Source organism: Helianthus annuus, chromosome 5 (genome assembly GCF_002127325.2).
Source record: "Helianthus annuus cultivar XRQ/B chromosome 5, HanXRQr2.0-SUNRISE, whole genome shotgun sequence".
NCBI lineage: Eukaryota > Viridiplantae > Streptophyta > Magnoliopsida > Asterales > Asteraceae > Helianthus > Helianthus annuus.
In genome coordinates, this window is record NC_035437.2 from 162,902,091 (window position 1) to 162,927,779 (window position 25,689).

The 25,689-nt window shown below is 36.5% G+C and overlaps 1 protein-coding gene across 1 annotated transcript; it reads left to right on the forward strand.

The window, feature by feature from the left end:
• The first annotated feature begins 12,420 nt into the window (after positions 1-12,420).
• Positions 12,421-12,879, forward strand: LOC110943888 (extensin-2-like). Its single transcript, XM_022185619.1, has one exon. It carries the CDS (start codon positions 12,421-12,423, stop codon positions 12,877-12,879), a length of 459 nt encoding a protein of 152 aa, XP_022041311.1.
• Positions 12,880-25,689: the final 12,810 nt, after the last annotated feature.

Genomic DNA, 25,689 nt, shown 5'->3' on the forward strand with positions numbered 1-25,689 from the left:
AACTTGCTGATGTACTATGGGGAAGGTTCATTTGAGAAAAATATTCTTGAAAGAAGAAAACTAAATTAATCTAGGCCGTATATTTTTTTGATCAATGGTTGTGAATCAAGATATTATTGTTGTCCACTTTCAATTAATGTTTTAATTAATAAGGGTAGAATAGACAATTTGATGTATAACACTATTAAATATTATAAAGGGTTACTCCAATTTCATTAATGCCACCATAATTTTCTCCTTTACTATTATTAATGTGTTGGGTCCTACACCAATTTTATAAGGAGCGACTAAATTATTTAAAGTGTTGTGTCCTACACATATATTATTATTTGTCGTAAAATTATTTAAAAGTGTTGGGAACCTACACATTTTGTACCCTACACCAAAACATTGTTTTCTTGGTGTAGGAAACGTTGTTATTATGGTGTAGAAAACGTTGAATATGTAGGATCATGTGCATGAATGTTTTTATTGTGTAAGGTGCACAATAGGATATACTCATTAAATGATTAATATTTATTAATTTAAATAGCAAAATAAAGGGTAGACTAATTAAATGATTGGTTTAAATTACCTTTGTACCCTTTTATTCTTTTTATTCTTAATTTGTGATTCTTCTCATTTGAACTCTCCACTGTACTATCATTTCTTCTTTTTCACACAGTGATAACTCATTTTTTATTTTTATATATTTATTATGTTTTTGATTTTTTTTAATGTTTTTGTATTTTTTGATTTTTAAGAAAAGCAGTAAACTATTTACAAAAATTCTTATGAAAAAACAGTTATTCAGGATTCCTCATCCCGTTGAGTTCGACTAAGTGTTCAAAGAGAGCCCTGTCAAATGCTTTAGTATAAAGATCTGCCAGGTTATCTTCTGTGTCGACTCGATGTAATTCAATTAGTCTCTTTTCAGCACAATCCCGTATAAAATGATGACGTATGTCAATATGTTTTGTGCGATTGTGTTTCACGGGATTATTAGTTATTGAAATTGTGGCATTATTGTCTATCATAATAGGAGTACGAGTGAAATCCAAACCGTAATCGTGCATCTGCTGTTGTATCCAGAGAACCTGAGAGCAGCAACTTCCAGCAGCAATATATTCAGCTTCACACGTAGAGGTAGACACACAAGATTGCTTCTTGCATTGCCAAGACACAATCCTGCCTCCTAAGAACTGACAACCACCTGTTGTAGACTTTCTGTTTGACTTGCATCCTCCAAAGTCTGAGTCAGTGTAGGCAACAAAATTCAGATCACTATCAGTTGGATACCACAACCCAAGTTTAGGTTTCCCCTTCAAGTAACGGAGAATCCGCTTCACTGCTTTCATATGTGACTCTTTTGGATTCGCCTGATATCTGGCACACAAGCATACGGCAAACATGATGTCGGGTCTTGAAGCAGTCAAGTACATTAGAGAACCAATCATTGCCCTGTATTGAGTAGGATCAACGTCTTCAGTGCTTTTGTGATCTGGGCCAAGATTGTGATTTTTACATATGGGTGTGTTGAAAGTAGAGCAATCATTCATTTTGAACCGACTCAAAATGTCATACACATACTTTGTTTGATGAATAAACATCCCATCCTCCTTCTGTTCAACTTGTAATCCTAGAAAGTAAGACAGCTCACCCATAGCGCTCATTTCGAACTTGCTCTTCATCACCTGCTCGAACTCTTTACACATGTTTTCATCAGATGACCCAAAGATGATGTCATCCACGTACACCTGTACCAGCAGAAAATCTTCCTTCTTCCTCTTGATGAACAGTGTACTGTCGATCTGACCTCTTTCAAAACCATTCTTGATCAGATGTGTAGACAGTGTCTCGTACCACGCCCTGGGAGCTTGATGTAATCCATACAATGCCTTATCAAGTTTGTACACCCGATCTGGATAATCTGGATCAACGAACCCATCTGGTTGTGAGACATACACCACTTCTTGGACTTTCCCATAAAGAAACGCACTCTTCACGTCTAGTTGGTAAACTTTAAAGCCGTTGAATGTTGCGAAAGCTAGAAATAAATGAATTGCCTCCAACCTTGCCACTGGTGCAAACACTTCATTGTAATCAATCCCTTCTTGCTGATTGAAACCTTTGACAACCAATCGAGCCTTGTTTCGTGTGACTATTCCTCTTTCATCCTTCTTGCACCTAAATACCCATTTAGTGCCAATCTCTTTTTCACCTTTAGGAAGGTCAACCAACTCCCAAACTTTCAACTTCGCAAACTGGGCCAATTCCTCTTGCATAGCTTCAACCCATGAATTGTCTTTAAGAGCCATATGAATGTTCTTCGGCTCTACTTGGGAAATAAAGCAACTATACAAGCACTCGTTCACAATCCCAGTCTTCTCAAACGACACAAATAAACAAGAATTCGCTGCTATGCTTCTTCTCGTCTGAACACCTGCAGTAGGATATCCAAGTATCATGTCAATTGGATGATCTCTATTTGCTCGTGTAGTTAGGGGTGTTCAAGATCGGATTATCCGGTTTTCGGATATCCGAAAACCGGATATCCGAAAATTTCGGATAGTGAATATTGATATCCGAATCCGTATCCGAAATTTCGGATATCCGATTTTCGGATATCCGCAATTTCGGATACGGATTCGGATATCCAAACGGATATCCGAATGTATAAAAAAAATCAAAAAATCCGTTTCGTGTATAGATTAAAACTAAACTTATATTCGATTTTATAAATTTCCAACCTTTAAAACTAAAAACAATCATAAATTGACACGAATACAATTATTTACTACTTTTTTACTAACTTTTACAATACTTCAAACAAAATATAATGCTCATATACTATATATATTTATAAAAAAATAATTAGTTTTCGGATATCGGATAATCGGATTATCCGAAATTTTTGAAATTCATATCCGAATCCGAATCCGAAAATTCGGATTATCCGATTTTCGGATATCCGAATTTTCGGATATCCGAAATTTCGGATATTTCGGATACGGATTTTCGGATATTTCGAATTCGGTTTCGGATCCGGATTTTTTTGAACACCCCTACGTGTAGTAGCAACGACATCGACTTCCAGATTGTCACCCAGGTTTGATCCAACCTCCCCCTGAATGTTCTGATTTGCAAACGGATTAATGAAATCGTCCCCCTGATTGGGTTCAGGTTCACTATCGCTTGAATCAGTATCAGCAGCATCTTGGGAAGTATCCGGAGCATCTGTCATATCAACATTTGATCTAGGCATGAACTCGCCTTCATCATCTCCATTTATCACTGTTTAAATCAGCTGAGACTCATCTTCATTGGAAAACTCAGGAATATTAAATGATTTAAAAACACTTTCATAATCATATAATATAGCAGGTCCACTCGTTGGTTGTTGAGGTTTGTATGAAGTAATTTCCACATTAAACACAACCTCAATTTTACCAGTTTTTAGATTAAAAACCCTTTTATTCGGTGCGCCAGGTACGTAACCTAGAAAGTAGCCTTCGTCAGTCACCTCACCGAATTTTTGTTTATCTTTATTACGCACAATGGTGCAGGGTAATCCAAATGGTTCAAAGCCTTCTAAGTTTGGTTTCTTGTTAAACATCAACTCATGACAAGTTTTGTTAAAACGTTTAACAGTTAAAACTTTGTTTAGGACGTAGCAGGCTGTATTCACAGCTTCTCCCCAGAAAAGAACTGGTAGCTTAGAATCTGAAAGCATCGTCCTAGCGGCTTCAATCAACGTCCTGTTTTTCCTCTCAGCGACTCCATTCTGTTGAGGCGTATAAGCAGCAGAATATTGATGTTCAATTCCCTTGCGAAGACAATAGAGATCCAAAATACGATTCTTGAACTCCGTGCCATTATCACTCCTTATCCTCTTGATCTTTGCATCATGGACGTTTTCCAATTTTGTAAAAAGATCTATCAACATCTCTGCTGTCTCATCTTTTGTACCTAAAAAGAAAACCCATGAATAACGTGAGTAATCATCAGTGACAACAAGACAATAGTACTTTCCACCTATGCTCCTCACATTCACTGGACCGAATAAATCCATGTGAAGTAATTCATAAGGGGCATCTATGGAATTTACGGTTTTAGACTTATGAGGTTTCTTGTGTTGTTTTCCCTTTTGACATGGAAGACATTTATCTTCCACTTGAAACCTCTGCATTGGAACCCCTTTCACTAGCTCATGTTTAACAAGGTAATTCATTTTTCGATAGTGAATATGGGCCATGCGTCTGTGCCACAACATCGATTCAGCTTCAGATGCTTTTGATAGTAAACACGCCACTACAGCAGTCGGATCCTTAGCACCCATGTCCATGACATAAGTGTCATTTCTCCTTGGCGCTCGCATCACTATCCAATCGTCCGGTATCTCCAAACCTGGTTTCAACACTAATGCTTCATTCTTGGTAAAATGGACCGAGTGACCCTTGTCGCAAACTTGTGACACGCTCATCAGATTGTGTTTAAGCTGCTCAACATAATTCACTTTGTCCAGTGTGATTTTCCCATTGGTCACTTTTCCTCGTCCAGTTATTCTACCACCTTTAGCACCCGCAAAATTCACATGTCCACCATCATAATCTTCAAACTCAGTCAACAATCTCGCATCCCCCGTCATGTGCCTGGAGCAGCCACTATCAACATACCATAAGTTGATAATCCTCCTTAGCAGCTCCTGCACACACCAACCAAAAAATTAGTTAGATTGGGGGACCCAAGCCTTAATGGTCTTGGGTCGTCCAAATTCACCAACCACTGGAACTTCCATCCAATATCCATTACTCCTAACTGGAGTCTTGGATCTCAGACCTATTATGGAATTTGATTTTGATTTCCACTAGGTCTTTGGTCCTAAGGGTTCCTAAATGCGTTTGGACTATTTGACCTTTGAAAATTTTGATTTTGGTACCTTGAATTTTGATTCCAAGAAGCATTATTAGGGCTGTAAACGAACCGAACGTTCAGCGAACAGTTCGTGAACCGTTCGGCGGGAAGTTCGTTTATGTTCGTTCGTTTAATAAACGAACGAACATGAACAAGAAATTCCGTTTTATTAGTTAAATGAACGAACATGAACAAAGGTCTCGTTCGTTCAATTGTGTTCGTGAACGTTCGGTAAGGTGTTCGTGAACATTCGTTCATTTGCGTTCGTTTGTGTTCGTATGTTCGTGTTTTAATTAAAGATTTTTATACTTTCATATATTTTATCTATACTTTTTATACTATTAAACTAGGAAATCCTCTTTCACCTTGTTTATACACCATTTCTATTTCTTTTCTCATTATTTACATCTACGAATATGATCTACCTCCGTTCCACAATAAGGGATTCAAGTTCTAGTGATACTCTCTAGGCCATCCACCTTTATCCTTCATCGCGTTCGCCAAATTTATTTGTGTTCGCTTGTGTTCGTGAACACGCTTATTTCCTTAATGAACGAACACGAACATAAAATCTCGTTCGGTAAGTGTTCACGAACCGTTCGTGAACACATTTATTTCCTTAACGAACGAACACGAACAAGACCTCGTTCGTGTTCGTTCGGTTCGTTTACAGCCCTAAGCATTATTGTTGTAATTTCTAAAGCCATTGTTATAAAAAGTTCAACCACCATCATTTTGCTATCGATTTTGATATTGACTTTGACTTCTGAAATTATTAGAATTATAATTGTTCATTCTTGGTGAACTGTTTCTAGGTCTCTCATTTCTGCCTGGTGGAGATCTAGGCTGAAATCTTGGTTAATTTCTTTGAAAACGAGGAACTTGTGGAGTTCCTTTTTCAGCCTTATCTACACCAACAACAACATTCTCTGGTTGCTTAGGAGCAGACTTATTTGGAGAGTTGGACTCTCTCATTTGCTTATCACCACTCTTCTCTGGTGACTTCTCTCTCTTCCTTTCACTCACCTGTGCTTCACTCTTTTTATTAGGACAGCAGCTTGCTACATGTCCTTTGGTGTGACATTTGAAGCACGATCTCTTTTTCGAAGACTTCTTATCTGAAGCCTTTGAACTAGATTCAGGTTGTGATGATGATGCCTTAGAAGAATTTGGTTCAGTTTGCTTAGTTTCAGAATTTTTTGTGTTCTTGTTTTTAGCAAACTCTACATTAGATTCATTTTCAATAACAGCTGTTTCGTTTTTCATGTCACTTCCTTGAACAAAATTAATCTGTTTAACAACAGTTGGATTCTTATTCTTAGGATGTGAAGTTTTCTTTTTCAAAACAGGTGTGCTGTTATTATCCTTCTTAGCATCATCACATGCAGACTCGTCACCTTGTCTTGATGTGGAACTACTTGGTGCTGTTTACATAAATTTGGTTAGCTCATCTTCATCAGGTAGGAATGAATAATCATGACTAAGAGGAGGTGGGACTTCATTATAGCCTTTGAATCCCAAACTACTCTTGTCATTACTCTTCTTGAACCCACCCATCATGTGTTTCATAACAAAAGTAGAGTCCCTGAATTGACTTAATTTCTTTTCAAGTTCAACAATTTTGAGTTGTGCATCTGACAACTCTTTGCATTTTTCAGAAACCTCTTTTGTTTTCTCAGCCATCATGTCATGAGCTAAGTCTATGACTTGAAGCTTTTCTTTTATTTTGCATGCTAAAGCTTCAATTTCACTTTCATACCCTTTTATCTTCTTCAAGTATGAAGTTACGTTTCTTTTAGCAAAAAAAATTGATTCTTTAATGTTAGACATTTCGCTTACCAAACTTTGGTTGTGTGTGGACAACCTGTCAACCTCACCCTGTAATTCACGGCATTTTATACACACAAAATTAGACTTTACCTCTCCTGTTTGTTTGTCAAGGTTGGCCATTAGAGCCGCAAACTGAGCTTCCATTCTCTTGTCTTTAGCATCTTTTTCTTCAGCTTCCCTTTCATGGTCAGACTTCTGCTTTTCTTCTTCAGCATCTGTTGTCTGATAACTCTTCTCTTCTTCAGCTTTACTCTCCGTATTCACCTCAGCATCCACTTTCACTTCAGCATCTCCCAAAGTAACTTCAACATCTTCAACTGGCACTATCTCTGCCATGAATGCCTGAGTGGCATTTTCATTATCTTCTAGATGAATACTCCAATCATAAGAACCTTCTCGTGCTGTAGAGATCAAAGCCTTTGAGCTAGAATTGTTTGATGCATTCCTGTTGTTTGAACTTTGACTTGAAGTCTCTTGTTTTTTGTTTCTGACATTCCCTAGCAAAATGCCCATAACTTTGACAGTTAAAGCACCTCACTTTGGTCTTGTCAAAACCAACACTCCTCCCTACAAACTTCCTTCCTGTTCTATTCATAAACCTCTTCACTCGTCTAGAAATCATGGCCATTTGCCATTGCAAATCCATCTCTTCAAGATCATCAGGGTCAATCTGATCATAGTCTTCATCTAAAGTAGCAGGATCAGATATCTTCCCCTGAATGTAGTTCTCATAAGAAGCAACAAAGGAAGCAAGTAGAGCCAAATGTTCTTCAGCAGACTTCACACTCATAGGCATTGACTTAGCACTACTACTCTGTTAGAAGCTGATGTTCTTTTGGCTCCTATTGATCCTCCCGAAGCAGCTACAAAACACACATCACCATCCTCATTTACTGTAACCTGCTCATTCTCACATGATAGAAACGCAGTAGCAGAGTCGCTAGAAGCGTTGTGAGATGAAGAAGATGTAAGCCCATTGTAAACCCCTGGATCTTGAACCTGATCATATCCAGTGTCTTTCTTCTTCATACTGAGCTCATAAGCTCTCAGCTTGCCAATGACTTCTTCAAGCTCTATTGTCTCATAATCAGCTTCTCCCTTGATCATGAGAGTGTAGAGATCCCACTTGGTAGGTAAGGCATCGAGCAGCTTGTTATTCTTCTCTATGTCAGTATAGCAATCGATCTCATAATTTTCCATTTCTGACATCAGATGGTAGTAACGAGTGATGATGTCCTCAAGTGACTCATGTTTCATGTACTTGAAAACAGCAAACTGCTTCCTCAGTAGGTCAATCTTGTTCTTCTTGACATCAGCATTTCCCGCGTATCTTTTCTCTAATGCATCCCACATATCCTTTGAATTTGTGTACTTCTTGAAGGTATGCTTGATGCTATCAGGTAAGGACATTTTGATTGCAGCCAAGGCTCTCTTTTCAGCCTCATACATCTTCTTATCATTTTCTTGCATGTTCACATAGGATGTTATACGTGGTCTGCCATCAAAGTCGTGTGTAGGGTTTGTGTACCCATCTTCGATACATATCCACATGCGAGTATCCTGATATTCAATGAAGGATTGAAAACGATCCTTTCATGTCAGATAATTTTCCACCTTCATCATCTTAGGCGGTTTGTTGGTAGTGCCAACCTCATGCTCCATTCTCAACAACTCATTCAAACTAGACATGTTCGACATTTTTAATGTAATAGACTGATAAAACCATACAAAATTTTTCCGAAAACAGTGGTTACCAAAATTTTTTTTTCCTAAAAATACAAGGAATTCAATGGTGCAGACGGTTTCTTCAGATGAGTTACGGTTCACTTTCTATTTGCAAAACACTGAAATTTTATCGACGCTTGCCAACTGAAATTCCACCTTTTTAAATTTGCTGATAATTTCGCTGGTCTTGAAAATTTTACGCTGGTCCTGTTAATTTCGCTGGTTCTGTTAATTAATTATGCTGATCTATTTCGCTGAAAGGTTAAATTTGCTGACAAGTTCGCGGATCAATTTCGCGATTACGACGACTGGTAAATTCGCCGAAAACCGTAGTAATTTCGCTGAGGATAATTACACGGTTACCAAAGTCGCCTTTGGATTTAACTTCACCGATAAGTATGCTGGTTAATTTTGCAGATCAGTCAATTTCGCCAGATCAATCAATTTCGCCAGATCAGTCAATTTCGCCAGCCAGTAATTTAGGAAATTCAATCTTTTTTCAAACTTCTGAGATTTTCAAGATTCTATCAACACTTTCCTGCAGAATCGAAACACCAAAAATATCAGTAATTTCCAAAAAACAATAAGAAACAGAACGAAGAACGTGAAGAACACGAAGAACAATCTTCGAATCTTTAAGTCTGTCAGCCGAAAACTTTTCCAGAATCAACAAAATCTTTCCAGAAAACCTGAAAAACACCAAACAAACAAACCAGAAGATCAAAACAGCCAAAAATTTTGAAAATTTTATCAAACCAACAGAAAAATTCGAAAATTTTAAAACCCTAATTTTCAAAAATTCGAAAAACTCCCTGGTTCTGCAGAACACAATTCTGAACTGAGCCTTCAAGAGCCTAATGCTCTGATACCAATTGTAGGTCCCCTTGTCGTATGGATCGTCACAGAATTGTCAATCCAATCAAGAGTGCGGAATCCTCTTGATCAGAATATAGCAGAAAACGTGTAGAAACAGAAATCAGCAATTCACTTTCAAACCGGGTTTCTATTGATTATCAATCAAACTGAATTACAATCAACTAAACCCTAACAACCTTCAAATTCGTCCAAGCCTAGAGACTCTCACGAAATTCCTCACACACACTGTATTGCCTAATTTACCTAAACCCTAAAGCCTAACCTTGTTTATATAACACAAGGTTTACAACTTGGACTAGGGTTTCCTACATGGGCAAGGCCCAAATCGTCCCCCCTAGATCCAATGTGGGTTTTGTTTAGCCCAAACTCTATTATCTCACTAATACAAAGCTAAACCCGCTAACCGTTTATCGTTTAACTAATTACAAGATATCCAAAGACCAAATCTAAGCTGTTGTCACAGAATATGCACCAACATCACGATAAGAAAAAAATATCAAATCATCAGACATGGTGTCGCAACCCCCGACCCCTGCCCGGGAGCGGGTGCCGCGAGACTCAAAGCTGGTGGTATCAGTGTTTATTAATTTGGCAGCGGAATACATCAGGACCGTAGTTAGAAAATATTTTTTTTATCAGAGTTAAACACCAAACTTTTTATAACAAATCATTGGGGTAAAACCCAAGTTCATTTGACAATACATTTGTAGGGATAAACCCTAATTATTAAAAACAAAAGCTCCTTTTTATTTAGGTAACTTTTATAACCACTTTTCCAAGCCTTCAGTGCTCTCCAGCTGGCTTCTATTGGCTTTCACATTTTGTTACAGTATTGAGGGCATCCGCAATTACATTTGCTTATATCTACTCAATTACTCATTTAGTACTGTCAACACCTGACTTGTGGTCATATTACTCATTGGCTAACTCTTTGTCCAATGGTAACGTCTTTCACATTTTGTATACAAAACCCCAACATACCGACAGTAATTGTAGAATCACAAATACTCAATTACTGTTAACTGTAATTTAAAACATTTGAGGTTTTGGTAAAACATTTTGACTCACAAAAAGATTTACAAAAAGAGAATGTACTCACATTGTTTACTAAGGTAAAACTAAAGCTTCCCAGTGTATCTCCTGGTTATTAAATTAAAACCTTATAAAGAAGCAACTTATATGTGCATATATATCTTGTAACTTTAGCTTTGGGAGGCTTTCAAAAAAAAATGGAAATTTTTCTTTCTAACCCTAAACTTTTAATTTTTTGACAATTTAAGTTTAAAGTTTTAATTTTTGTTTTCTTTTAAACCCTAAGGTTTTAATCTTTGACAATTTACCCTAAAGTTTTAATATTTGGCAATTTAAGTTTAAAATTTTAATCTTTGTTTCCTTTTTAACCCTAAAGTTTTAATCTCTGACAATTTAAGTTTAAAGTTTTAATCTTTGGTAATTTAACCCCTTTGATTAATTTGATTTTTTCACTTCTAATTCAAAAGTTTCCATCTTTTGCGATTTAACCACTTTGATTTTTTTTTACTTATGTGTTGTAATATTGGCTTTGGGGGGTTTTCAAAGAAAAAATGGTTATGCATATGGTTGTTGTAACCTTGGCTTTGGGGGTTTTTCAAAAAAAAAAATTGATTTTTTACTTTTCACCCAAAAGTATTTTATAAATTACTTTTAACCCAAAACTATTTGTTTTTTTTTTTACTTTTAACACAAAACTTTTAATCTGTTGCAATTTATCCTTACAACTTTTTTTACTTTCAACTTTGGTCCTTTATATTTTTCATTTTCCGTAAACTTTTAGCTTTATCATTCGTTCTAAATTTTGTGACTTAACACACCACAACGTGCGTCTTTGGTTTAACGTTTTTACGTTTCGTTCTAAATTTTGCGGGTGAACGTTTTTACATCGTCTATTTTTTCCTGTTTGATAGGTTCAACATAACGTGCGCACACTAAATCGACTTAGTTATCACTAAAGAATCCCCGCCGCATTGCGGCGGATCTTAATTCTAGTTATCTATTAAAATTAAACAATGCACATGTGTTAGTAAAATAACCCAAATCACATTAACCGTACAACTCGAGACAGAACTCCAATGACTGAGTCAGGCAGAGCCTTGACATGCATTACAGAGTCCTAGATCAATCGGGTGTAACACGAGACAGAACTCCAACGACTGAGTCAGGCAGAGCCTTGACATGTGTTACAGAGCCCTAGATCGATCGTGTAGGGTAACAGTAGGGTTATAATACTTACAACGAGGCAGAGCTTTGCTTTAAAGGGGTATAATACCCGTGTATTATAATTGCTACAGAAATTTTGAGAGAGAATCTGAATTTGACCGAATTGCAAATGAAGTCGATCGCCTCTATTTATAGGCTGGTCGAAGGTCGGCTTGCGGCCCGTGAAGCCTTCTTCTAACTCTCTCGCGGCCCGCGAGGGAGTAGACTAGGTCTTAGGCTTGGCTAGTCAGCGAACCTATCCTTGCCACGTTTCGACACGTGGAGGCATGGGTGTCCGGCAAGCAACCAGGACTCGCGCCCCGTGAGAGACCAAGGGGGTCCGGGTCGCGGCCCGCGACAACCCCATTGATTTTATTTTTCTTGATTTTTATAAATATAAGGGTGTTTCGGGCTCGTTTCTTTCATACGGGTTATATTAGGAACGTTTAGGGTCACGTTAAGGGTTCTATGAGGGTTGTTATACATGGTAGCTCTAAATACTCATTTTTTCAGTGTTGTTTAGTCATGCTAAAAGGTAAGTGGTGACAATGATAACAATAAATAATTGAACATAAAAATAAGAGTAAACTTCCGTTTTGCTCCCTATGGTTTGGTCACTTTAACGGTTTTGCCCCAAACCTTTAAAAATAGCCATTTTACTCCTTGATGTTTTGATTTTGTCGCCAGTTTGCTCCCCGGCTCTAACTCAGTTAAAACAGTCAGTTAAAAGTAGGGGTATTTCAGTAATTTTACTTGTAATCAGTAGGGTATTTTAGTAATTTTACACATAAGCATTTAATTATTTATTTTAATATTAAAAAATAAAAGTTTAATTATTTATTTATTATGTTATATATATACATGTATACAGAGATATTCATCAAGCTTGACTTACAGTCTCTCTCACCACCAACATCGGCTGCCGCCACCAACCTCCACCACCCACCACCTCACCACTATCGGCCACCACCCAATATCACTGCTTCACCCACCACCCGACATCATCACCATAAGCCACCGCCTCAACACCACTATATCTCCACAATCAGTTACCGCCTCACCCACCACCCAACATCATCACCGCAAGCCACCGCCTCACCAATACCCGACATCACCACCATCAACCGCCACCACGCCTTCCATCTGTCACCGCCTCTCCAACAGCCACCATACATCACCGATGTTTTTCTCCCGATCTATTTTTCCAGATCTGGTTATCAAACGCCGCATCTTCACCAGCAACCACCACCACCCACCACCAACCACCAAATCCCAACAACCATCAACACCAACAATCACCAACATTATCAGGCACTATAACCGCATAAACACTAACAACCACCACATTTTCCATACCTAATTTGAAAATTTTGAAAACAGCACCCTTGCACTCCCTTCTTGAAATCTTGATGAAGACGAAGGTGGGCTCGGTAAACCACATAAATGATGAAAACGAACGGGTAACGGTGAACATATGGTGGCGGTTGAGTGGAGTCGGGATTTCCGGCAACCTAGGGTTCCGGTAACAGATGGTGTAGATGATTAATAACCATAGCCGACTCCACCTTTCTCCCCCTAATCCACTATTGTATACTCCTCATTCAGACCCTAGGTGATTGTTTCTTTGGATTCTTCTCCTAAGGTGGGAGAATCTCCACCATCGACCTCCAATTTGGAGGAATTAGTCATAAATCCATCTAATCTGGTTGCAAGCGAGACCCTAGATTTACCATTGCCCCAACATTTCACCGGAAAATGGGAACACAGTGGTGGTCGGCAAGTGGTGGTAGTGTGGCAGTTGGTGGTGGTGATGGTCTGCTAGTGTTGGAGGGTAGAGAGAAGTTAAAGAGAGGGAGTAGAGAGAGAGGCTAGCGTTAGAGAGGTGTAAATAATGAATATATATTTATATATTTTATTAATTATAATTAATTAAATACTTATCATTAAAGTTACCAAAATACCCTTCTAGTTAACAATGGAAATGGATGGCGTTTGGTGCCGGGAGTGAAATAGAGATATGTTACATAGATCAGGGAGTAAAATGGCTATTTTTAAAGGTTTGAGGCAAAACCGTTAAAGTGACCAAACCACAGGGAGCAAAACGGAAGTTTACTCTAAAAATAAATAAAACAAGAGATCGAGAAGCAATCAATCCAAGATATATATCACTTTGTCTTCGAATCCCCTTGATGTATAAAATGACATCTAAAATTGACAAATGGTGTGGTAAAGAAAAATCCAGTTACAAATTTATACCTTTTTCAATAAAAGAGAAAGACTCCTAATAAGGATATCAAGTCCCACAACTTGTTGGAAAGCTAGAATGGTAAAACACGTTAGTCACCTCAAAATCAGAATTTAAAACATCTTAAACATGAAGAAACTTTAACCGTAAAACTTATCTTCAAGCTTAATATATCCCGAGGCCTAGTTCCACGATTAGTATGAGTTCTTAGTAATATATCAATAAAGACCAGAGTTACCAATTAATTCATTGAAACTCAAATGAATCGAAATAATGTTTTAAACCAGACAACTATATGTTCTCAAAGCTTTGCCCAATATTTATAGTGCGATAATCGGGTTTTTGTATATAGAGCGTACAAAACTGAAATGCTTGTCATGACCTACAGTCTCTAAACTCACACATGTTCGAAACTTTTTAAATAACGCATAAGCACTCATATTCATAAAGAACAATCATTGCTTAAGAACTTCAAAAGCATAAAAACACCACTTAACTAAAATTTAAATATCGTAAATAAACACAAAGTTCATCTTCATCAAAGTGATACTAGAAGATTAGTCATTAATGACCATATACAAAAACATGTTACTACTTGGTGATACAATCATGGTGTGATCACAAGTAATCAACCAAAGCCAAGTGAAAGCTAAAAAAAACTGCTATTTGATCCCAGTCGACTAACCGTTCTCTTGATTTTGGGGGTAGAATTGAATAGAGGTGGGGCTAAAACAGGTATGATTCATTCTCGAGATGTTGCAAGTGGTGGGCGTTGATTGTTGTGGCTTGGACTCCTTTTTATAGGCAGGATATGGTGAAGCATTGTTATGCATACCGAGGCATGGTAATGCCATGTCCCCAACAACGTGCTCCACTTGTTTGGACAATATGGTTGTTAGAGTTTTGTCATGCACAATTGTGCTTCATTCAGGAGTTACTTTTTGGGGCTCTTTGAGTTGGCACGATCGTTTCCTTTAGCATACCCGTGTTTCCTATAGTACACCCATATCTCTTCCAGCGCACCCATATTTCCTCCAACACACCTATGCTTCCTTCAACATGGGTATACTTTCCTTTCAACTTGCCATTCTATGATGATTTATTCAATTTTTTTTCTTGTTTATCATTGGGAAGCTAAATACTCTTACAAATTCACAAATAAGGTGATTAAGTACCGAACTAAATAAATTTGCCCAAGAAGGGCTAATATGCATGCCAAGTATGTATAAATGATAACATATTAGTCACATTAGCAATTCATTGTATGACTATATTAATGCATAAATGGTCAATTGCAAATTACCTGTAACAGGTAATAAATCAATATCTATTTACTCATCGTATCATATATATAAATAAATAAAGAATAAGCTTCGTTAATTTATATTACTCTATATATTGTTTCACCAAATAATAAATGTGTGTATAACTAATCTTGACATAGTTTACCGTTTAATTATAATAAGTGTATGTTGGATTATGTTGCTTAATGTGTGACCATCAAAGTATTTAACATGCATGGATGTATATAAGGACTTGTAAATTATATGATCAATTCCAAATAAATGAAAATTTTGTGTTGCCCTCTTATCCAAAATCTTGTTTTCACATTCTAATTGTCTCTTGCCATCAACCAGGTCCCAATAATCTGACCAGATCCCTCGTTTGGAGTCCTTTAGTGATTGTTGATCTTCACAGTGCTAAAATGATTGTTGGTTTTCCAATTATAGAGTGTTCACCGGTAATCAACGACGACATTTTTACGTCATTTTACTCGAACCTGTTGGTAATCACCGACTGCTTTAGTCTGTCAGTGATGCTCGTTCGGTGATACTACTTGTGTAGTAGTGAATTTGGGTTGTTAGTATATTAATGCATATAGAAACAAGATTTATTAGAGGAAAAAAAATTAATTAGTGTGGATAGGTGTATATAACGAGGGTTGTAAAATTAATATGATTAACTATAAACGGCTGAAAAGCTTGAGTGAGAATCTTATCCAAAATCATATCTTCACATTTTGACATATTGTTGTTAGCAATCAGGTCCCAATAAATCCAACTAGGTCACTCTTTAGGAGGTTGTCTGTCACACCCTGATTACCCGGTGGGCCCGGACTTGGGGTTTATGTGTGATGATTTATATCAATAATTCACATAGCACAACAGAAGTTGGGATTATAAATTAAATATTACAAAGTACAAGTGTCCGAAAAGTTCAAAAGAATTATACAAACGGAAATGTACTAAAAGATCCACAGGCGGATCGAATGTTAATAAAAGGAAACTTGAGACTAATAGGTCTTTGGTGGAGGTGCAAATTCCATAACGCCTAGACCGAGCAGCTCCAGCCTATTCTGTATTTGCTATTTAACGTGCGCTTGTTCTTTTGAAAGTACGTCAGTTTTCACTAGTAAATACAATTAACCGACACATTTTGAAAATCTTTCAAAATCATTTTTAGACCATTTGGTGTATCATTTTATAAATAACTTGGGACAAGATAATGTTTCTTGTTACCAGTTTTACATGCTTGTCAATACATATAGGGACCAAAGATGAAAATCGATACGTGATTAACCGACATGCCACATTTTCAATAAAATATATAATAGCATTAGCGTATATCAGGTGTATGCCTACACCACGCGCTTAGGTCGTGACCACTTGCAATTAAGTGAGCCGAGGATATTCAGGACACGGTCGTATTAACCCCCGATGTTTAAGTTATCAAGCAAAATGATTTAAAACAAATTATTTAAATTTTGGACATCATTCGTCATTGATTTAATACCCGACCAAGAAGCTAGTGTCGTATCCCAAGCCCTATAGGGAAAATAGGTTAAGAGTATTTACCTGCGCTTATCTTTACAAATCAAAGATGCTTAAGCACAACTGTAATCAAAACAACCTAAACTCAAGCGCAATTTACTGGAGGCTCCAAGTCTGGAATGGACGGAACTATCATCCGTTAGAATGTTAATGTGACAATTGTGCTCTGTAATCGACGTAGAATGTAAATCAATGTTAATTATCAATAAAACAATGTGTTTTGGTGTTATTATATGTGTTTTGGTGTTATTATGTGTGTATTTGTGTTTGATGATTTTACGATTTAATTCGAGTTCGATTTCAAGCTTTAAATCGCTTTCTGGAAGGTTATACGCAAACTGGTGCGTAAACGCAGTCAGTTTAACGCGAAATACTCCGGAATAGTGACATAGGATTAACATACCTTAAATAACCTTTACATAACTTAGAAATAAGTTTTGGATGGTTTGGTGTGTTGAAATCAAGTTTGTTCGATCGCAACGACTATTTGTGTCAAACTGCGAAACTATACCGATTTGTATGGTAACGAACATTCCGGGACTTGATCATAAGTTAAACATGCCCTAAATATCCTTTGCATAGCTTAGAAATAGGCTTTAAGGTGTTTGGTGCGCAAAAATAAACTTATTTGATCAGTAGGGACTAAAAGCGTCAAAAAGTGCATAAGTTTGTATTTTCGCGCATATCTTTCGTTCTGAATACATCCGGACATCCAAAAAATTATGTAATCATTAAAATATTTTATTTTAGTGATTGGCATGATAAAATTCCATTCGTCGCTTAGTATGGATCATTTTTGGGTCCGTTACGACTTCCGTCGTAATTCACCGAATAACGCAACCGTACGACCAAACGAACCGACATCCGAAATGTTTTTGAGCATATTTTAAGTTCCCTATACTTTAACTTCATTTTCGAGCCTTGAAATGAGATTAACGGGGCTTAAACGTGTCAAAAATGCATCAAATATCAAGTTTTGGACCTGCAGGGGCTAAATTGTAATTCTGCCAAACTTGGCTAGGCGAGCCGCGTAAGCTGAGAGCTATTCTTACGCGGGGCGCGACAGCAGCCCAGGTCAGAAACATTGAATCTAGACTTTGAGCTGGTTTTGATGGTTTTTAACCACTGATTTGGGATACTTTGGGCTAGATTTTGATGGTTTTAAGTGTTCCCATGGTTTTGAATACCATGTGCCCACTTGTAAGGCCAAGATCAAAGCACGAAATGCGAGAAACGATCCTAACGGTTTACCGAAAACTATATAAACCCACCATTTCATTTCATTTCTGCTCACACTTTGGTTCAACCTGCTCTAAGTTGAAGTTATTACTTCATACCTGAGTTGTTTGAATCAAAACTTCCTAGCTTGGACCCTTTGTAAGTATTCTTTCGTGCTTTTATTGCTTTTCAAGCGTAAAAGTCAAACAGTGTTTGAGTTTCTGCTTTGACCAGGTTATGGTCAACACAAAGTTCGTTTGAACTTTACAACGTGAGCGTAATCACGATGGTTATAGTCCCGTGTGACTATACCTACTGATTACCACGTTGATTAGGCGTAGTGACGAGTCATAGTTTCGGTCAAAATGCGTATTTATGCGTATTTTGCAACCAAACTATCCTAGGGTATCAAAACACTTTGTTTTGATATCAAAACCTGTTTTCTAACTTAACTAAACATGTTTTAACATGTTTAGCTCGTCACTTTTAGTTTAGTGCTTGTATAGAGTCGTAAGTCAAGCGGTCTAAACCACCGCTTAGACTTTCGAACTAGACCCGTTTGGTCGATCTTTAGGATCCGAGCAAGCATGTTTAGTGACCATAGTTGTATAGGGAATAACCTTCTGAGGTTATACTTATGGTCACTTAGTTTAAGTAGTTGTATGATAGGTAGTTTATATGCCTTAGGAAAATGACCAAAATGCCCTTTTCATGCATAATTGGATTTTAAGCATATGTAACTTAAAATTTTGTCACTTAACTGATTATGCAACATATTTAAACATGTTAAGGCATATAATACTTGTCATAGGACTAGTTAGACGTCTCGAACGCGCGTTTGCGCGAACGACGCGTTAAAGTAGCATAAGCTACCTTAATGGGTCGTAACGGGTCGAAAGCACTTAGGATAGGTTTCGATTTAGAATGTAGGCTTTGTTAAACCATATCATATGAGTTCCAATACTCATTTGGTTTACGAAACCTCATTCTGTCCGATCTTCCGATTTAGGTGTCGATTTATTTGACTAGTGATTTAATTACTAGGTGCTATTTGAATTTCTTTGTTTTGTTTGAGCTTGTTGAATTCTTTGGATTGAGGATACTTTGCACTTCGATGTGAGTACATAGTCCCCTCTTTTTACATGTTTTGTGGTAACTATGTGAGTACATAGTTCCCCTATTTTACTGTTTTCAATTGTTTTGGGGTGATTCATATGTGTTAAATGATTTCGAGGTTTTAACGATGGTTTCAAAAACGATTAAAATGGTTTATATTAAACTAATAACGATTTCGATAATGTGAACAAACTTGTTGGTTTTAGTTACATAACGAATAACATTCATTAACATTGATCAAGTCGACCAGTATTAGGTTATGGTACCATAGGATCTGACAAATCCCGTTATCAGACTACACCCATGGTTATGTGTGGGGGTTATGGGTAACGACCGAATCTGTGATTGTTAACTTACCCTTTGGTGGTTTGTTAATTCGAGTTGAACGAGGGACGAGTTGCGAAGGTTTGGATGTTATTAGTGAGACGACCAAAAGTAGTTTCATAATTAAAACAAGAACGATTTGGGACGAGTTAAACGATTTGAAACAATTTTGGAAACGATTGGTACAAGTTAAACGATTTGAACAAACGATTGGTTTTGGGTGGTGATTAGGTAATGGGACGGATGTAACATGATAAAAGCATGGTAGATACGCCGCTGGTACTTCTTATATATAAGTGTTTTTATCATATTACATTCCGTGTCATTATTTAGCTCACTTGGGCAAACGATTTTGAAACGATGTCACATAACGATGTTTTCTAAATGATATAAACCATACGAGTTTTATAACGAGAACAACTTACGATTTGGATTATTTAAACAAATGTTTTTGGGTTAAGAATCATGGCTATGGGATTTTATAAACTATAACCCACTTAATTTGAGTTGGTTAATTATGTTGCAATACTATACACTTTTCAAAACAAGGTTTTTAATGAGGTACTGCAACATGTAAACGAGCCATGAATCCGATACTCTTATAAAACCTATGTGCTCGCCAGCATTTCTTTGCTGACTTTGTTTTACATATGTTTCAGGTGGTGTTATGATGTTGATTGCTAGGATGCATGTTCACATAGGATCTAGACGAGGCCTTAGTGACATAATAACAATGATAGACGATGTGTAACTTGTTTGTTTGTTTTAAGACAATGTAAATTATTAAATGAATCACTAAAACGAAACTTTTGTATCCATGGTTGTGAAACAATAATTCTGTTACAACACTCCCCGACGTTTCCGCCGTGGTTTCGTTGTTTTGACGCGGTCGGGGTGTGACAGTTAACGGGTCTTATTCAAGTCATTTGACTTGGACCGGTTAACCTTAATAAATAGGTACAGTTAGCTAGATTAAGCGAAGATCGGATAGAATGTGGTTTATACCCTTACGAGTACAATGACTCGTATAATACGGGTCAAATAACCATACATTCTGATTAGAACTGATTTGGAAATGTTTTGACCCGATTCAGCTAACTTATATAATTTATACTATATAAGTCAATCGTACGTGCATATGCGGCACCGGGTGGTCGGATGGGTCTATGATAACTTCAATATGCCAAAATATGTTTCATTATGTTACCATATCAATTTCAAACTCAGATTACAAGTTCATTATGTTCCAAACCCATTCTTTGCACAAACAGGGTATTTTAGGCATTTTCAGGCATATTATATGAACTTTTCATAAAGCCCGATAAATGATTGATCAGAAGGTATAACTCTTAGGGGTTATTCCTTACAATAATATGATCATACTACAACCCTTAACCAGTATCTAAACTATCTCAAGCGGGTTAGAATCGAAAGTCAAAGAAGAAGTCAAACTGCTTAACTTTCGGTTGCGAACCGAGCTATAATCAGGAAATGACAAGTTGAACATGATCTGACATGTCCTAATATGTTATATAAACTGTTGTAATGTCAAAAATTAAGGTTTCGATACTTAGAAGTTCATTTAACGTAATTTACGAAAATATGCATTTTTTACTTTTATTCAATAAAACTTTGACATGTCATTTCACTAACTTAACGTGATCTTCAGAAGGTGCCCTCACAGGGGATTAACACCTTCATTTTACTATCACGTAGCCATGTTCGATTCGAACTTTGATTTGACCAAAATGGTCATAACCGAAAGTCAAAGCAAAAGTCAATCTGCTTGACTTTCGGCTAATAACTAGCCTATAAATGAAACAAGACTGAGTCAGAACAGCTACAAGTGTTCAAGGGAGTGTTATAACTCCAGGAGGGAAGCCTCTATGGACCAGAAGCTATCCAAGAAGATTTAGAGTGAAAGAAATGAAGGTACAAGTTGGAATGGCAATTGAAGGCTATTTATACTTGCACAAGTGTTATGAGATCATGCCAAGTGTTCATAAAGCTTTTTTGATGTAGATTAGTGTCCACATAGGTGAAAGAAGCAGAGAAATGGTGGCATTTCGCGAGCTAGGTGTCAAGATTTGCAGGATGCTACGCCAGCAGGAGAATTTGCCAGCGACAACCCTTACGGACCGTAAGGGGTTGGTTATGGTCCGTAAGGGACCCTGCGCGCCCACAGTATGTTTAAATGTCTTACGGATCGTAAGGCTAAATCTTACGGTCCGTAAGGAACCGTCTGAGGCCAAAACTTTGGCATTTATAATGTTTGATCCCTCCATTATCCATCTTCCATATTTTGTACAATTTGGTCCCTCTCGTCCAAATTACCGGGATTATTTGAGAGTTGTCGGACACATGTTGTAATTATTTGCCATAATTTCCGAGGTGTCACATTATGTTCATCTTTCTCGTGCTAGGGTGTCTGCCAAAATCAATGACAAATTATAGACGACTCTTATGAAAAAATTGGATTTTCACTCGAAACAAAACTTATAGAAAATAGGGGCAAGTATGATTTTGGTTACATCATAGTTTATTTAGATAGCAAGAAACGATATGGTGTTTAACAACATTTAAAAAAGACCAGAGAAAAATTCATGGAAGATATAAATGAGGGTTTTTTTCTTTGATTAAAAAATAGAGCCAAATTCATTCGATCGATTGGTGTGTTTTGTGTAATTTTGATCTTGTCTTCGTAATTGTCAACATCTTAGCTAGTTGCTAACTTGGGTCTTTGTTAATTAATAATATTATGTTACTTTGTTGTTATGGACGCAGGTTAGAAGGGGGGGCGTTCGATCCTCCGAATTTTTCGCTCAGCAGTGTTATATATGTAGCTTTCGTATAGAAATTTTTGGGTTTCGACCCCCATCGGAAATCTCAAGCTTCGCCACTGTTTGTTTGTTGTTAAAATATATTTTCTTTCATATTTGATTTTTATATATTTTCTGTAATGTAATAATGTGTATCACATACGGAAATATTTTTGAATATTATTTACCCGTGAATGTACTATGTTTTATAATGATTACTAAATAGTTTGTTTGAACTTTGAATAGAATGATAATCTAAACTCACCCCATGTATCTTCATTTTGTATTTGTTTTACCAATTTTAATTCACGATTATTGTTTATAAACTGCATTTTCTTTACAAAAGATACTCACCCTAACAACACTTTCTTCTTTACTTTTGCATAAATTGGTTGACAGATCATAGCAAAGGATATACTTTTCTTCTAAAGTTTTATTGGTGTGGTCTATTAATTTTCTTGATTTTAAGTGGACCCCATAAACACTTTATTATCCTTGTTATATGACTTATGACTCATCTACTCGTGTATTCTCGAACACATTAGCTTTCGAGATTATCGCAAAATGTTTTTCCTTCATATGAATTATATAGTATTTGAATGTATTTTAACATGCAAGGAAAACATTTTACAATGGGACTCTTTGGGTGTGATTATAAATTATATTTGATCTTAATAGTTTATTGTGTCCATCATAGTGATTGATGGCTAGAATAATGTGTCACCATTTATATGATTTGTCTACAAGGAATATGTTAGAATAGGTTAGTCAAAATAAAAATAATTATAATCAAATCAAACAAATGGCACTAATCAAAAGGATCATAAGTTATATTTGAATTAGATTTTGTTAATTGATGTGGTAATAAAAGGTATAAGAAAACGGTAGTAGAAACTTTTTAAAAGTTAAGATACGGTACAAACCTTATATTATCTAAAAACAGTAAGAAAAGATTTTGATTGTTGATTAATTAAATTAGGGGTTAAGATTGATTAGAATTTATCATTAACAATTACTATATTATATAATAAGATCTATGCGTATTTTAGTCATTTTTCATTAAATACTAATTTCACCAAGTTTTTTTAAAATAAAATAATTTTTATATACTTCATAATTTAAAAATATATATATATACCATAGATCTATGCGTATTTTAGGCATTATGTCGAGGCCGTTTTCTTTAAATCTGTCTAATTACTCGGAAGAGTTAAATGCTTGGTTGGTCCATGTGGTTTTTAAATATTACAAACTTGGTCCTAGTGGTTTAATAATTACAAAGTTGGTCCTAGTAGTTGTAATTTTTGCACTCGGGTGGTCTTTATCACTAACCCATGTTAGATTTTTCAGTTAAATATGTGTAAAATGACATAAATGCCCCTTAACAACTAAGAAAACTAAAAATATATAAATTATAATTATTAATAAATTAAAGTGGGTCCTATTTCCTACCCCTACCCCTCCCCCCACCTTCTTTTTCACCCCACCTCTCTCCCTTTAAAAAAAAAAAAACTCAGCCATCACCACCACCTCCTCCACCCTCACAACCTGCAACAACCTCCACCACCACCTCCGCCATCTGATCACCACCACTTTCACAAACTACCTCCACATCTCCACCTTCACAAACGACTCAATTTTGATAATCAGGGAACAAAATAGATCCAATTTTTATGAAAAACCCCACAAAAAAAAAATCAATTTTGATGACCTGGCAACAAAAACAAGATTCAAATGTCAGCCTTAATCAATTTTAATCATTAGATATTATATCATATTTTCCTCGAAAGCATTCTGTATTTCGCTTTGCATAAATTCAAACAAAATAAAATCAAAATCGTTGCAACATCTACCCTAGCTCAGAGCTTGAGAAATCTGGCCAAAGATTGTTCAAAATTGAGGTCGTTGCCGAGCTTCAGCAAGACTAACTCTGATACTTCTACCATCAACATTAAGGTCGTTGCAACCTTAATCAATGGGAAATGGGTTTCTTGAAACCCCCTTAAAGATTCAATTTTTGTAACAAACCCACAAACAAGATTCAATATTGATGATCTGGGAACTAAAAAGATTGAAATATTAGCCGTAATTAATGGGCAGTTTCCAAAGAAAAGATGGTGGTGAGTGGGTGAAAAGTGGTGGTCGGAGAATGAACAAGTGGTGGTTCCGACGGCCCTTTTGGAAGAATAAAGAGGGTGCACCACCGTGACAATGGGTAAATAGAGCTTCTGTGGAGAAGCTTGATGCCAGCTGCGGTGGTGGTTGGTTGTGTTCGTTAAGAGAGAGGGCGGATGAAACTATGAGGGACAGTTATCATTTATGGAGGACCAAATATATAAGTTTATTTGTGAAGGTGGAGATGTGGAGGTGGTTTGTGAAAGTGGTGGTGATCAGATGGCAGAGGTGGTGTGGTGGTGGTGGTGGAGGTGGTTGGATGTTGTGAGGGTGGAGGAGGTGGTGATGGCTGAGTTTTTTTTTAAGGGAGAGAGATGGGGTGAAGAAGAAGAATGTGGGGGAGGGGTAGGGTAGGAAATGTGACCCACTTTAATTTATCAATAATTATAATTTATATATTTTTAGTTTTCTTAATTGTTCAGGGGCATTTATGTCATTTTACACATATTAACTAAAAAATTTAACATGGGTTAGTGATAAGGACCACCCAAGTGCAAAAATTACAACTACTAGGACCAACTTTGTAATTATTAAACCACTAGGACCAATTTTGCAATATTTACAAACCACAAGGACCAACCAAGCATTTAACTCTACTCGGAATCACACAAAGATGGTTAATCTAGGCCATAATCGGATTCAGTCACTTAAAAACGTAATTTCTATATCTATAATATTAATGTATGGATTTCAGTTTTTGAAATACTAGTATTTGAACATGTATCTTTCTTATTTTATTGATATTCACGTATTTTATTTTAAATATTAGTAAAGTACTATATTTGACATATACATAATTTCCCGAAAATTAATTTCTTTATAGTTTATCATGTTCGAGTACTCGCAACTTCCCAGACGTCCGACCTCGGAGCACTTAACGACTTCTGCAACTATGCATGTAAGAACCTAAATGGTGGGTGAATATGTTATTTTTAAATTTTATAATCACAATCGTCCATTGCTACGAATATATTTCTTTCGTACTAAACATGTATGTTGAAAAACTATTTTAACAAGTTAAAAGAAAAAGACAAATTCACACACAAAACACAAAGATTTATAGTGGTTTGGTTAAGTGTTAAATAACTCACCTCAAATTCTCTCCTTGGTTTCCACCAAGAATTTATCTTTACTAATATCTCACTAATTAGATAGTGATTGTTTTGGTAAAAAAAATCGGTTTAAGGATAATGTAATCAAATTTGTATTGTGAGGTAGAGTGCTTGTATGAACAAAATGATTGCAAGGCTTGAAATGTAAGTTGAACACAAGAATTTATACGAGGAAAAGCCCTTGATAACTAGTAGATCGCCGGCATAAAAACCTCGGATGGTGAAAACTATCTACCACCGATTTCTATTAAGCAACAATGTATAATACAACTTCGGAAATCGATCAAGCT

What these genes read in the sequence shown, in the direction of transcription:
- LOC110943888 (XM_022185619.1), top strand. Translation starts at nt 12,421, where the DNA reads ATGTATACAGAGATATTCATCAAGCTTGACTTACAGTCTCTCTCACCA.